We start from the raw sequence: 16,059 nt of genomic DNA on the forward strand, positions 1-16,059 counted from the left end.
CGGCTGCACTGTAAGCGCTATGCGTATACATGGAGTTCTATGGGAGGGTAAACGGGAGTCGAAAAAGGCCTTGTTGTAGCCAGTTCTGCACTATAAACGGTTACGTTATAAGTGGTCTAAACTGTAAATGCTTTTTCTGTACGTGTGCCTGAGTGAGTTCACCTCTCGACTCTTTAATTTAGCTAGTTTTAATGGTGTTTCGATTATACAAATTTTGGCGAATACGATTTTTTTTTCGTGACCCCGTGAGATTCGTATCATCGAGATTCCACTGTATTTATTTGTTTTTCATGGTCGCGGTTTCTTGAGCTACAATGCACGTTGGGACATTCTCGCTTTTATTGGCATGATTATTTAAGTTCGTTCACGCCCAAAGTGTGTATGATGTGAAGGTGCCCAGAAAAATGAAAAGTGCAAATGTAAATCTTTCAAAAAGGGGAGGGAGGGACCAAGAATGTGCTTTTTAGCTTGGTCACAATATTCAACAAGCCTTCCACTGCATTCTGTAAAGCCTCTTGCAAGGTTCAAAGGAGAAAAAGTTTGTAGAATACAATGTTCTCAATGTACTAGCTGGTGCAAACATTAGGCCAGGAAAGCACAGGGTAAACCTCCGCATAAGTGCTGGCTTGCAAAGCATGCATGTTTCAGCTGTATTGCTGCCCTTGTACCATTGCCTTTCTAATATTCAGCTCCTCAGCCGTTGTCGAGGGGAAAAAAAAAAAAATGCTGCTGAAAGGCTTCGTTTAGTCATCTGGTCATTGGTTCAAAAAGATGAAAGCGCACCATTGAATGCGACAGAGACATCATGTGAGTGATGCCAAGGAGTAAGCCTGCCTGCTCCACAGAGACAGCTGTCAACAAGGCAGTATGCAAATACAATTCTTGGACCCGCCGTGCTTTTATGGGATATTGTGCAACATTTGGTCTGCAACCTGGCCAACATGCTCTTCACAGAGCAGCGACGAAGGATGTTTTGGGGGAAAAAGAGGCAAGACAAAGCCCTTCAGACTAAAGGTAAACACTCTAGAAGCCCCACATTTGATAGGACATCAATGACTACAGCCTTGGTGCCTTTTGATGAAGTAAAATCTCAGATGTAACTTCGAAAGCCATTTTCTCAAAACTATTTTTCTTGCCTCCTGCTCAGCTTGTCCTGCTGATTTCTTCGCGACTGCTAGGTATATCTTAATTCCGTTTTTTTACTATGTTTTTTGAAGTGCAGTTCAGGGTGCCACACTCTTGCTTTTCCAGTGCGACTTTTTCTGAATTAATGATTAAACTTGTTCCCAGTCTAGACGCCTGTTGTACAGTCACCACATAAAAAATGAGAACTAAAAAAGTTGTGTTGTAAATAAAGAAATTAAGAAAGTCACGCCCTCAACCATTCGTTTTGGAACGCAGATTACTTCGAACGAGTATTTTATCACATTTTATAATTAGTTTAGCCTTGGGATAAGGTCAAAAGGAGAAAAAAATGTTTAAATAAGAAAGCTGTTGGGATAAAGCTTTGAAATTTCCATGATAACATCACAGAAACATTACCTGCACTGCCAATTTTCATCACACTCAATGAAGAAATAAGGAAGCCACATATTAGCATTTCCCTTTAGTGTCCCTTTAAGAGGATGCTCACTGCACGAGCGGCCATGTGGTTGCAGATCAACAACACCAGCGTGGAGGGGCTGAGCCTGAAGGAGGCCCGCAAGCTGCTCGAGGCCAGCAAGGAGCGCCTGCAGCTGGTGCTCCAACGTGAGGATGTGTACGGCAGCAGCAAGGCCTCCCCCCCCATGGCCAGCCTGTCTCACACTCGTCCCATGGAAGAGCGCGCAGCCAGTCAGAATCTGTACGTGCAGCCGCCCACCCGTGCAGACGACAAGAACAACCTGTCCAGGTACACCCTCATTGCACGGCCACCACCGTGGCTTGCTTACATTCCTGCAGAGGTGGCGTTTTGCTGTGCGTGCTGACGCATTTAGGTTAACTTGCTTGTTAGCTTGCCCGTTTTGGCCAGAAGATGTCACAAGTGTTGGCAGTTTATATGTGTGATAGAATCTATGAGAATGAAACGGTGGCACCACCGCTCATGTCTTCTTACGCTGTTTCATTGACACATCATCTTATAAATACCTAATCTTTTTATCCCGAGGCCATTCAAAATAATTGACTCCATTGTACCTTCTTAAATTATAACTGTAATGCTAGCATAACACTTTCCATCAGTTACTTTAAGCAGAATGATAGCATGTTTGAGCTTGTCATGCATGTTACACCACCATTCCTCCCTCCACAATGAAGTTAATTTTAAACATTTTCACATGTTGTGCTGCACTGATTATTACCACAAATTACGGATTTCATTTCATTTCCTTAAAAACCTCGTAGTAGGGGTATTACACATAAGGGGTGGGGATACCACATATACAAACGAGTGTTACAATACTTTCAATTCGTTGAATAAAAGGTTGTTACATCTTGAACGAATTCTGATGAGCAGGTGACGGCAGCAATTTGATGAGGAAGTGCATTCCAGTGTTTAGATGCTCGGTAGAAAAACGAGGCTGAACCAGGCAAGAAAAACGAATTGAACCAGGCAAGCCCTTCATTCAGTATTTTTTTCCCAGATCATTGCAAGAATGAAATCATCTGTATTGTTCCTGCGCTATATGTGGCACGCACCAACGGGGACAAGATGAACACTGACTGGGCACGAAGACACAAACTGACATGAAGAAGCGCTGATTTGTTGTGGCTGTACGCAATGCAAGAACAATGAACTCAGCCCAATTCATCGCTCTGAGACCATGTGCAGTGCCACATGTCGCGTGGGCTCAATGCCACCCAAGCGTGCGTTTCACTTCATTTTCGGTGAAAAAGGACCGCCGGACGCACTGCAGGCAGGCTGCGCCCCGGCTGACGCAGTAGTGGACTTTCTCACTGCGAGCGCTCCCCGATGTCGGCTCGTTGCGGGGATTGTGCACACAGTGCCCGAATGCCACGTTGTCCAGGTCCACCTCTGTCTGTACAAAATTCGTCCAGGTTGACAGGATCGATCAAAATGATAACGCGACGTGGACATAGGGAACGGCAACAAAAGCAGTGCACATTTTGGAAAGTAAGAAAGTGTGCGACGGGCACGCAGATTGTGTTGGATACGTGGCGACAAGTTGGATACGTGGCAACAAACTTCGCGCCGCTTCAACAACCGTCAATCTAACCCGCATGCCTGATCTCGGGACCGATCACTGATGAGCCGACCGTACGAACATATTAGAGAGTTTTAGTTTGTCCGGTACTTTGCTAAACACTGGCAGGTCGGGCGGAATAGCAAGTGAACGGGGGCGCAAACGTCTGCAACATGTGGTCACCTGGTAGCGCAGAGCTCTACCAAACAAACACAGAGCTAATATTGAATTATACCAAGTGTGTGTTGGTGCCAAAAGGTTGTGTTTTCTATGGATGCATGAACCAATAAAAAAGAAGGGTAACTGTATTGGGTCATTTCTTGTGTTCTTGATCACAAACGTTGGTGCCAGGCAGTCGTTCGAAACGAGATTCTGTCAACAAGGTATTACAGCACATATTTATTTATTTATCTATACTGTCAGGGTAAATACCACAGCTTTGTAAAAATTCCAGATTTGTTGTTTGTGAAGCCCTTAAGCATTGATTAAGAAACCAAGGATGGTGCGTAACTGTACTACCACACTGTATAAATACCACAAATGAACATACTTTGCTGTGGATTATATCGTAATTGTGTAGTGGATGTGTCTAGAAGTTGACAGCTTAAGGCAAATTTACAAGGCTGTAAAGAAAAGTGATAAAGCCATAAGTATCCCGCAGGTACTGCTTGGCACTAGACAGCATGGCTGACAGCTCCGCCAATAGTGGGAGTTTAGTCTGTGGCATGTGAAGCAGATGATGCTGCGGGGGCTTAAGACGATGACTTAAATGCCAAAAAGCCTTTCATGTAATTGCTCATTGGCATGTATAGATTCTTGCAGTCTTTGTCTTGTCTCTATGAACAGGTGGCGTCTTAAAATCACAAGCTTTATCCACTGTACAGTCGAATCTCGATAATCTAAGTCAAAGGGGCCCAAAAATTTGTTCGAATTAAAAGAAGGACCTATTCTTGAAGTATTTGTACGCCATAGCATGATGCACGAATGGTGCGAGTCGTGAAATATTGCCACGGGAAACGGTATAAATGAAAATATGTTTAGAAACTATACACAGCGAGCTGTAGCACTGCTAAGATGGCGGAAAGGCAATCTTTTCTATCGTCGTCTTCTTCACCCCAATGGTCAACGTCGTCTTTGTCCCATTGTGCGCAGTCTCGTAACATTAACCTCCGGCCGGAAAAGCGCCGACCCGGCGCTGACCCGACGGGGGAAACCCATGGACTCGCGGACGGCTTAATAATTCCTTTTGAAAGCATCTTGTCAACCTCTTGTTGAGTAACTTGGCGCTTGGATGATGACACGGGATAAGGTCGCCGGTGAATCGAAGGCGCATCGCCAGTATGTATGCGATGTTTGACGAGAGAAGTTTGATCTAAGGGACGGCCATCAAAGTCGAAGATGTCGGAGTATGTGACGAGCAAATGACGGAGGTCGTCTACTTGGGAGGGCAGAAGGTCCGGGGCAATGATCTTTGTGATAGCGCTCTGTACCAACGGAGAAGTGGGCGCGTCGGCGGAAAAAATTGCTGACGTAGGATCGGGTGCCATTGATGAAATCTGGCAATCATCCGATGGTGACAGGGTGGCCAAAACTATGCCTTGGGGAAGAACTTGAGGACGGAGTCCAAAGTTCAAGAGGGGCAGGCAAGTCTGGTTGGTCGCAACAGTCACAACAGTGTGGGGAAAGGAAATGTTGTGCAACAAAAGGACACTGGTAGACGGAGTAGCCACATAGTCACCATCCGGTACACTGGGGCAGGGTACAGCGACAAGACATGCGAGTGCTTGGGGCGGCAAACGAACAAACTCGGCACAAGAGAGCTGGCTATGAACTACGTCAGGAGCGTCTGGTGAAGCGGGGAAGTCAAGTTCAACGACACCGGCCGAGCAGTCAATTACAGCGGAGTGGTCAGTCAAGAAATCGAGTCCGAGGATTACGTCATGAGGGCAGTGGCGAAGAACATAAAACAAAACATGGAAGTGTGGCAACCAGCGACGCTCACGCGTGCGGTGCACATTCCAAGCATGGCTGGAGTTCCGCCGTCAGCGACACGCACAACACGGGACTGTGCAGGTGTTAGCACTTTGTGTAAGCGTTCACGAAGATCGGAGCTCATGATACAAATATTGCACTGGTGTCGATAAGGGCAGTAACGGGTAGGCCATTCACTTCTACGGCAAGTTGGTTCTCGTGCGTGGGCAAGGCCAAAAGAGGCTTTGCAGGTCGTGGGTCCAATGCAGCGTCACCTCCGGGAGCTGCATTGCTCAGTTTTCCTGGGAAGAGCGGCCAGAGGGGTTCGGCGATGAATTGTGGTGGGGCAGAGGGGACCGGGAACGACGATCGTGCTGAGAAGGGGAGCTGCGGGTTGGTACAGGAGCATCTCGGAGTGGTGAGTTGTTACGAGCAGGAAACTGCAGGGGCTGATGGTCATCGCGGTGAATGTCAAAAAATGAGCGAGGGGAGGAAGGTTGGCGATACTGGCAGTGATGGGAAATACCGTAAAAACCAGAATGTAGGTCGAACTTTTTTTCAAGAAGCCATTGCGAAAAGTCGACCCTCGTCTTATATACCGGACATTGGCAGAAGAACTAGGGAAGTCTTGCAACAATGGGCATATGAAGTAAACAGCCGCCTTCGCTATCGCATTCAGGCTTCTATTTCACATTTTGTTTCAAAATGAGTGGAAGCCGACGGCAATTCACCGTCGCCTTCAAGAAAAAGGCGATTGAGTACGCGGAAGCCCACTGCAACCCGCCAGGTTGCCGTGGGCTTCGTATCGTGCGACCATCGACCCGCGTGTTTGTCAGCACCTTATCATCACGGCACGGAGCAGCATTTAAATAAATACTTTCACCATTTTGCAACCGGCTGAGTCGCATTTGTTTAAAGGTAAGGCTGTCTTTCGGTACTTTTGCTATTGAAAAAGATTTTTTTCCTATAGTCCGGTTTTTACAGTATGTCCAACGCCATGGCAATGAAAACATATGGGCTTATCGTCCTGGGTTCTCCACTGGGCCGGATCACAATAGCGGCGCAACGTTGCTGTATTTCTTTAAGGCGAAAGAACAGAACTGACCCGAGGGTGAGGAAGGGAGGCAACAGGCTGGAGTCCTACGTTAGCCAGCTCTTCCCTCACGACGGCTTGGATTAAAGAGACTGTCTGTCGGGAATCGTCGGAAGGGCGTGCGAAATAGGAAGGTGGCAACGCCTCCTCAATTTCACGACGCATGATGCGGACAAGGCTATCGGTGGTCGGTTGCTGATTGGGCGGCTGAACGTCCACGCAGGATGATGTAGTGGCCGTGTTTGGAAGCCGCATGAATTGTTTGGCGATGCAGCGACTCTTCAGTGCTTCAAAACGCCAGCATTCCTTGATAATGTCTTCAACGGTCGAGCAGTCCTTAAATACCAGCAAGCTGAAAGCATCATCAGCAATGCCTTTCAGGACGTGACTTACTTTGTCCGCCTTAGTCATGGTGGCATCAACTCGGCGGCAAAGGGCGATAATGTCAAGGATGTATGACACGTACGACTCCGTGGGAGATTGGACGCGACAGGAGAGATCTTTCGAAGTGGCACTCTGGCGGCCAATTGGTTTGCCAAATAGGTCACGAAGCTTCTGCTTACATAGATCCCAGCTGGTCAGCTCCGTTTCGTGAGTGTAAAACCAGACGCGCGTTGTCCGACTGAGGTAGAAACCGACATTAGCGAGTGTCACTGTGGGGTCCCACCGATTGTTCGTTGCGACGCGCTCATAATTCCCAATACAGTCATCAACGTTATGGAGAAGGGTTTGCACAAGGCTTACCCTACGAGCGACGGTCAGGAAAGGGCACGGTGCTACCTCCACTTCGCAACGCACAAAGGCGCTACGGCAGGGTTCGTCGACTCTTCGACACGGTGCAGAGAAGGCTCCGGAGTCTGATCACCAACAACCACGGGTTTATATACCCAAGATACAGCACAGTGCGAAAGTCACGGCGCTTATGGGCCAAGGCTCACCGCAAGACTGATCGAGTACGCGCGCCCGCTGCGCTAGGGCTAACAGGGTAGCGGTCCGCTAAGCGCGAGAACGAGGAGTCGCGAGAACAAAGGTCTCATGTAACCACCTCGTCGCAGGCCTGTGAGCATCTGCCGCGGCGAGGGAGTGCTCAGCGGACGAGAACTCGGGTGGAGAGGGTGCCGGGGGCCGCCGCGCGGGAGGCCAATCAGGGCGCGTCCCGGTGACGTGTTCTCGCGGGGCAAGTCCAATCCCGGGAGGGAGAAGCACGGTTTGCGCAGGAAAGTAGGTCCGGCGCGCTCGCCATGTCCGCCATGTTGCCGTTAGGGCGGCGGTTCCCGGATATCGAGCTAAGCTCCACGCACGAGCTGGGGGACGAGGCGCGGGAAGGGACCTCAATCCCCACAACGTCAACGTTGTCGGTGCCGCAAAAAGAGCCTGGGTTGCAGGGTTGGATCAAGATCACTGGCTGGGGTGCCGGTGTTGCGGTTGACTCAATATTCCCGCCTTTTGGCATGGTGGAAATTGCCTGGACACGTCTTGAGTTCCGTCCTGAATAGTACCCAGCCCCTCCACCAAAATGCCACGGGAAACGGCATAAATGAAAATACATTTACAAACTATATACAGCGAGCTGTAGCACTGCCAAGATGGTGGAAAGACAATCTTTTCAATCGTTGTCTTCTTCACCCCAATGGTCAACGTCGTCTTTGTCCCATTGCGTGCAGTCTCGTAACAATATTATGGTGCACAAGCACACAGCGAGCGAGGACCACGAAACTGCGCATGCCAGCTAATGCTCGCTTCCAGATAACGGCAAAAAATGAAACTTCACTGAGCGCGCTAAGCTGGCGCTAGGCCAGCGTTAACAGCACTGCCACGGGCACGTGCAGGGACTGTCGAAGGTGAGGAAGGAGGGCAGGAGAGAAGCGGATTTGGCCTCTGCAACTCCGCTGCTTCGGTGGCTCCCCTCGCCCTCCCTCTCAACTCCCTCGTAACTCCCTCACCTTCGACTGTCTCTGTGCGCGCCCGTTGCAGTGCCGGTGCCTCCAGCCCCGCTGGCCCAGCGCCAGCTTAGCCCGCTCCTTGAAATTTTGTTATCGGGAAGCGAGCGTTGGCTGGCGTGGGCAGCTTCATTGCCCGGATTGTGCCTGTGCCGCTGCTTCCCTCTGTGCCACAGCCACAGCGTTCAAGGTCAAAACGGGACCAGAAAATAGAAGCAGAATGGAGAAGGGTTCCCTGCCATTTCTCCGCATGGCCGAGATGGGGGCAAGTACACGCGAGTTTCGGCGTGATGCAGAAACGGCAACCTTGCCATTTGAGAGAGGGTGAAATTTCTGCCGCAGCTTTTTTTTTTTTCTTCGCGTGCGGCATTGAGGGGTCTCTACTAAGCTTTTACTCTATGGTGGGGCCAGAGCAATGAAGGCCGGAGGCGCCGCTGCGTGATATGGTGCGCTGCTGAGAGCATCGTCGGTGCGCGGTATGTTTGAAGTAACTGTCGCAAATGAAATGCTTGCGGGTTGGAATTACCGGGTGTTTTCATCTATTGGAATACACACAACTTTGCCGGGACCATAGCGTCAGTTCGAATAAACCGGAAGTTTGAATAAACCGTGTTCGAATCAATGAGATTCGACTGTACTTTCCTAAGCAGCAAGACAAAGCCGCGGACAGCTTAGAGGGAAGTTAATGAAGACTGAACAAAAGAATAATGCACTTTTGTCCTGTTGTGATTATTTCTCACTATATTTCTTTCAGCAGAGATAAACTTGGGATCTACGCCCCAGCTGTCTTAGATTTGGACCTCACCTAATATTGTAAAAATAATTCAGCACTTTAGAAAACATCAGCCGCGGGAACCCATAGATATGCATTCTCCGTTCGTAGTACAGCCACAGCACATGCATTAGAAATCATTCCATATCTAGATTATTGACGTAAAACCATTGTCCATCGAGGCAATGCCCGAGCCGCACACTCACAGATAAAAATGACGCCCACGTGGAAAACAACGCTGTGACAACAATATGAAACCAAAACAACAAAAAAGACAACAAAAGGCAGCAAAAAAAAAGAAACATTGAAGAGGACAAAAGATATTATAGATCGAAAAGGGAGATCGTTAGAAAGGTAAAAACAAAAGTTACAGTGTAGACCGCTCATAACATAAGTCGCCAGAGTTGTGAATATCCGCACTATAAGCACTACAGTTAAACCTGCTTATAACGAACCTCCATATAACGAATTCCTGGATATAACAAAGTTTTTCTATTCCCTGCCGTTACTCCATAGAAGCACATGTATTTGAGACCTCTATGTAACGAAGTGGCAGCGGGAGATCCCCTCGATATAACGAATTTCCCCCTCCAACAACCTAGAGATTTCGCCCCAAATTTTGTCATTTTTGCGCGAGCAGCAACCGGAAGCACCTTCTCCGCCACGTGTGGGTGCGTGTGTCTGCGAGGCGGGCCTGCATCCCTCGACCCGGCGACCTTGCCGCCGCGGGCGTGACCTTTCCCCCTCCCATCATTCAAACCTGATCCTGCCGCTGGCTGCAGCTGGCATAGCCCGCCAAGCCGGCACTCTCTCCTTTTCCAGTTGATGTTGCTGACGCGCTGGTACACGCTATGACACATCAGACTCGATGAGCGCTGTCAAACGCTGGCGGCGTGTGGAAGCGCCGCTGCAGAAGCGAGCGAAGTGACCTTCGGGCTGTTGTCTATCACTTCAACGCAAACTGAGCGCCGAGAACACACAGCACGCACAAAGCTACGAGCCGCCGACGCACCTACACTGCAAGACTCTGCCCCAATGCAGATCGCTTTCAAGATACGGCCTGCGCGACCGTGCGCAGTACGCAGTTGATGCCAGAGTACAGTACAACGCTGCCCCGTTATCCCTCCCCCCCCTCGCTCCCTCGCTGGTGCCTCGAGCGCAACGGAAGAAGGCGCGCTGCCTCCCTGCTTTTTTTTCTTGCGCGCGCTAGATTTAGGTGCGATCGTCGGCTCCTGTCGCACGTTTTCACTCGCACATACAGCATACGGCGCGCGGTGACTGCGTTATCGCCCTTGGACTTTATACGGAATATCTATGAGCCAAAACCAATTTTAGGGCCACAACGCGTCATAGACACCATCTTTAGATAGCAAATACGGATCTCAAGGGCCATACTTTTGCTGGCGGAAACCGAAAATACGTCATAGTTGTCGCCCCCGGCACTTTAGGCGGCCAGTGCCACCGTCAAGCCACCAAGCCAAGCGGCATGAAAAGTCAACTGGCCGCTCGGGCCGGCGCAGGGTGGCAGTTTGCAACGTATGATGCGGGAACGGTCCCAGAGTTGCGACGCAACAGCGGGGTTACCAATGCATTGGGTTCTATGGGAGCTGTGCCGGGACCGGCCAAAAACGACGTAACAGCCGGGAAAACGCAGCCCCCGGGAACGTAACAGCGGGGTTCTACTGTAACACTATACGACACTACAACGTCATCGTGACGCTCGCTCTTCGTTTCCAATGCCTCGCGCCTGGTGTGACATTCCAAGGATGTGTGCTTCGACCAAAACGGAAACGGGTGCGCGTTACAATTGAGGGCGCGTTAGAATCAAGTAAATACGGTAAGCGTTTCTTTTTCAAATTTTTGTGCCAAAGCTGCATATAACGAAATCCTCTTTATAAAGAAGTTTTTCGGGAATTTGTCAATTTCGTTATATCCAGGTTTAACTGTATAACCAAAACAACGATTTTAATGCGATAGCACTTATATAGACACTCCAGGCACATTTCTGCCATCGCCGTCGTTGTCGCCGTGAGGTTCCGTATAAAGTTCATGGGCAATAAAATAGTTGCTGCGTGGAATATGCTGTATGTGTGAGTGAGAGCGTGCGAGGGTGAGCCGGTGATTGCAGAACAATCTCGGGCATGCAATGGAGGAAAGCGGGAAGGAAGCACGCCGTCATCTGTCGCGTGCAAGGCTTTGGAAGGATGGCAGGGGGGGGGGGGGGGCACACTCTACTCCAGGCGGCCGCGTGCGCCCGTCGGGGCCGCTGTATCTTGAAAGCCATCTGTGATGGGGGGTACAATCGGCCGTGCTCTGTATTTTCACGGCTTAGTTGGCATTGATGTGAGACACAGCATGAAGGTCAATTCGCTCGTTGCTGCTGCCACACTTCCTCACTATAGCGTTTTGACAGCGTTTCCACAGTCATCGAGTGAGATGTGTTGACGTTTGCTTGTGCGCGCGTGACACCATGCTTGTAAATGCGCCGAGAGCTGCGGCGACAAATGGGCTTTAGCGCGCTCCCGCCATTGCATCATTCTGCCCACTCCGTGCGAGGAATGCTGGGACACGTGGCCGTCATGGCTCGGCGCGACAGGCAAAAAATGGGAACGGAGCTATTCACATGCTAGCAACGTTGGAACGCGCCCGCCGGCACCAGACACGCCAGTTGCGTCATGTCGTTGGAGTGTGGATGCCGCTCATTAACCACCGTGTCGTCGCGGAGTGCGCTTGCGCTGCGTCGCAGTATATTTGCAGCTTGAGGGGAGCATTCGCCATATCGGTTGACTGCCAAACTTCCAGGCAGCCGCACTGTGGCCGGTATTTCATCTCCTGCAACTGCACTACAAGCGATACACGTATACATAGAGTGCTATGGGAAAATTAACAGGGGTCTGAAAAGATCGTATTACATCCGGTCGTGCGCTATAAGCGGTTACGTTATGATTTATAAGTGGTCTATACTGTATAATAACATAGTCTTTTATTGTTCTTGTTGCCTTTCTTAGTCATGCTGTGTTGCAGTACTACGAATGGTGAATGCATATACAGTCAAATTCATTTATAACGATCCCAGGGATAACAATCTATTGGTTATAATGACCTTATTTCAGTGCATTTACGATTTTACGACTCTCCCTGCTTCCGGATATAATGAATGCTGTTTAAATCACCGTACTGCTACAACAAACGCTTCACACCCGGTCACGGTAAAAAGAGGGCACACGCGAAGTGCCAAAGCACGTAAGCACGACCAAACTGGGTGCATGGCAGTGCACACCCCACTCCAGTCTAACCGTGACAATGAGACAGCCTTTGAGATGAGCGAGTGACTGCCTCACACGGATTTCGTATGCCGTGAAGAAGGCCACACGTCTTCAAGGCATGTTTCCAGGGGGGACGCGTGCCGCGTACAGCATAAACAGCATGGCGCGGGGCATGCACTGTTGCGATATCGGATTCCATGACGGCGTGACTCCAGTTTTTTTGCAATTGTCCGTGTGACACCATGTGCATTACGCTTGTTTAAACGATTTGGAATGACCATTCATGTCTCTCCACCATGAGAACGATGGCCGCTCAAGCGTTCCTGTTGATGCGGCTGCCACGCAATGTTCGGCGCTTACTACGCTGTTATCAAAGAGTCGGCGGTTACTATGCTGTTATGAGGAGATCGCGGTATGGCGGCACTTCATTTACGTGTTGCCAATTGCTGATAATGGTTCATGGTGACACTTTACCTTTTCAACATCGCATTTATTTTTCGTCCGAACCGGCATAGATAACATAATTTTACGGCTCTTGTGTGGCTGACGTGCAGAAGTAATGCCTAGACCATGATATCCGAGACCTTCGCAGAAGGGCATCATGCCACAGTAAGTAGTTTCCAAATTAAGAGACTTAGATGGGCTAGTTGGTTGTTGGCTTGATGAAACGTGGTTAAATCGGCACGTGTAAGACACAGTAAGTAGTTTCCAAATTAAGAGACTTAGATGGGCTAGTTGGTTGTTGGCTTGATGAAACGTGGTTAAATCGGCACGTGTAAGAATGGGGCAAAGAAAGAATTCATGGAGGGCAATCGCCGAAATTGTTGGCGAGAACGCTGCATCGGCGATTGTCTTCCGTGCATTCTTTCCTTGTAGTTTCCGAAGTTTACGCTTCCGGCCAACTAGAACGCTTCACTCTTGTGTGCAGAATGCAATCATGTCCCATTGGTAGTAAAATTTATCACAAGCTCTCAAATAAAAAATGGCGGCTGCGCTTGCAGTCTCGAAATGACAGGTGATTGGAACCAGGTGCTGTTTTGAAAGAGCTACACGACGCCGCATTTCGTTCTTGAGATGGAAGTTTCTAACGGAAAATCGCAGCTAAGTGCAGGAATACACCGGGATGAAAAATGACACTGAAAATCTTGTTTTCGGACCTAAGTGCTGCCGAATTGTACCTGCTGACGCCAGCTTCAGCCCGCCTAATTTTTGAGCGTTTTTAAGGGAGATTCTATATACAGTCAACGACCGATTTTCCGGACGCCTGATTCTTCGGACATGCCCGATAATTAGAACGCCTTTGCGATACCACCACGCGCTTCATAGAGTCCACGTATAAAAACAACTGAAATTTCGGACACAAAAAACCTTCACCGTCCGATTTTCCGGACTTTCTGCCATGACCGCAGGTCCGAAACGGCATTAATCGAAGCCACCACCGCCGCTATTTTGGTTATTTCGCCTCCTCGAACCGGCGCTCTCACATGCAGATCTGTTGACAGCCGTAGCCACCACCACGGCAACGCTTGGCCTGGCTACTTTGACGTTCGCTTCCAAGCCTCTTTCTGTTCGGTGCCGTGTTTTTCATTGAAACGGTTCGGCGCTGTTAGAAATGGTGCCGACCCCGCCTTTGTAATCCTCGCCAATGTCTTGGGAACTCGGATGCGTTGCATAATGCCGATTCTCGAAAGGCAGCTTCGCCTCAAGTACAGCAGTGTTACACAGTGAAGCATATGCAAAGTATTACAGTGAAGCATATGAAGAGTTGGAAGGGGCAGTTGTCGCGGTGCACGGTATGTATTCCTTAATTATACACGCGTGCACCCACTGCCTCGTTGCACAATATAAGCTACGATAGGCCTAATAAGTGTACTGGCAGGCCTTCATAGCTATTTCGGACGTTCTTGTGGCAATTTGAGCCCTTGGGGGCATTAAAAGGCGTGCATTCATATTTTCGGACGTTTTCGCAGCTCCTAGGCAGTCCAAAAAATCGGACGTTGATTGTATAACGACCACTTTTTGGGGAACTATTGAGTTCGTTACAAACAGGTTTGACTGTATACAGGTTCTCTTGCGTAATAAACTCACTTTGAAGTAGCGCTCTCTATGTTGTCATTCTTTCCATTGTGTATGTTTTATTTGCACTTTACAGTGTCATGTTGCTGTTCTGACTTATCATTTTCTTGTGATGATTTCTCTCTTTAAATCACTTGTAATCTTCTTATGTGATGTAGCCCGTCCTGCTTGGGCCTATGGCCAATCTTTAGCCGGCAGTATTCTGAAATGCTATATGAATATGAAGTAAAAAATGTAATCTCTCTGCAAAATTTGTACAAGAATAAAAAGTGCCACAACCTTCTCCGTTCGAATCCAAATGCCACTTACTGTACAAGCAACTTGTGTGAGTGTACATGTCAGTCTGTTCTTGGAGCAGGCTACGTCTAATGTGCTTTTTACGAGACATGATTTCCTACACAAAATGGTGCAGGGTTGGCCGCAATCGAGGACCCCTCATGGACTCCAGCCAGCTGGACCAGCCTGAGACTCCTCCAAGGCCTGTGCTGCCTCGCCCGGGTATGTCTTCAGGCATTGTGCATTTGTTAATGTGTGCTTAGTTTGCCTTTGCATAGTTATGTGGCTGTGCACAAAGGGCCCAGCATAGACTATTGCTGAGTTCTTGCAGGCCTTGAAGTGCAGGCAGCAGATCCCCATCATGCCTCTCATAATCATGTGCTGGCTTGAATTGGAGGCTGTTTACTTCAGCCTGATCTGCGCTTCCATACATTTAGGTATAGCTCCAGCTATACAGTCTAACCTCGATGTAATGAACTCAGATATAACAGATTATTGCATATAAGGAAGCAAATTGAAAATATTTCTTGCCGATATCAGCATAAAATAGACAATCCAAAGTTCGACGAAAACTCGTCAGGCGAGTTTTCAAACAAACACGAGCACTGTACTGCAACTATCGGTTTATTGCTTTATGACCATACATAAATACACGTTCCAACGCATGCGCCGACCACTTCAGTGAAGAGAAAGATAGAGTTTTGACCTCTCATACGAGCTAACAGCCATCATGCTGCATAAAACCTCCTGCAGTAAAAATAAGAAAAAAGAACCAAAAGGGGGAAAGAAAGCGAGTGAACCATTCCACCTGACATTGCCGCGTTCAGATGCATCAAAACATATTTTTTTTGTCAGATAATGCGACCGAGAGTATACATGCACTTTTCCTTCTGCTTTGAAATCTCAGCTGCTTCTATAATTTCACGTGTCAGCTTGTTTCTTGTATAATAAACCAATAGCTGCAGTACAACGCTCATGTTGGTTCACTGTGTTATGTCCTTGTATCAAAGTGCGCTGCCATATTACAACGGGATCAAGGGGCCATGAATAGTGAATACTAATAAGAGTGGCATAGAATCGAGCAGAAGGCATCGCTACAAGATCACAGCCGTATCTTAATCATTGTCATGCTGTCGCTACAGATAGACGAAAGTCAATGCATGCACCAAATTATCATTGGCAACTACTACCATATTTGCTCGCATAAGGAACGCACTTTTTTTCCCATAAAATATGCACAAAGTTCATTATGCGGGGTAAAATTTTGAGCAATTTTTTTTCCGCAGCTACCTCTAAAAAAGTCGCCGTTTCGCCCAAAAATCAAACCATCCATTGCGATGGCAAATGCATAGACAGCTACACGAAGTAAGGATAATAGTTTTATCAGCCACAACTGAACTGAACTGAACACATCACACTCGATGTCCACGGACACTCGCTGTCAAAACGTTGGGGTGAGGAAGCGCGGCAGCAACAGCAAGCA

The 16,059-nt window shown here is 48.5% G+C and overlaps 1 protein-coding gene across 1 annotated transcript in view; it reads left to right on the plus strand.

Annotated features, from left to right (window-relative positions):
• Positions 1–16,059, plus strand: part of LOC119455307 (tight junction protein ZO-1) — a 212,745-nt gene that overhangs the window by 45,633 nt on the left and 151,053 nt on the right. The window contains exons 7-8 of the mRNA XM_037716704.2: positions 1,659–1,891; positions 14,713–14,798. Coding sequence (XP_037572632.1) covers positions 1,659–1,891; positions 14,713–14,798 — 319 coding nt within the window. The remainder of the gene's footprint in view (positions 1–1,658; positions 1,892–14,712; positions 14,799–16,059) is intronic.

The sequence above is a fragment of the Dermacentor silvarum genome, chromosome 6, assembly GCF_013339745.2.
Source record: "Dermacentor silvarum isolate Dsil-2018 chromosome 6, BIME_Dsil_1.4, whole genome shotgun sequence".
Taxonomy (NCBI): domain Eukaryota; kingdom Metazoa; phylum Arthropoda; class Arachnida; order Ixodida; family Ixodidae; genus Dermacentor; species Dermacentor silvarum.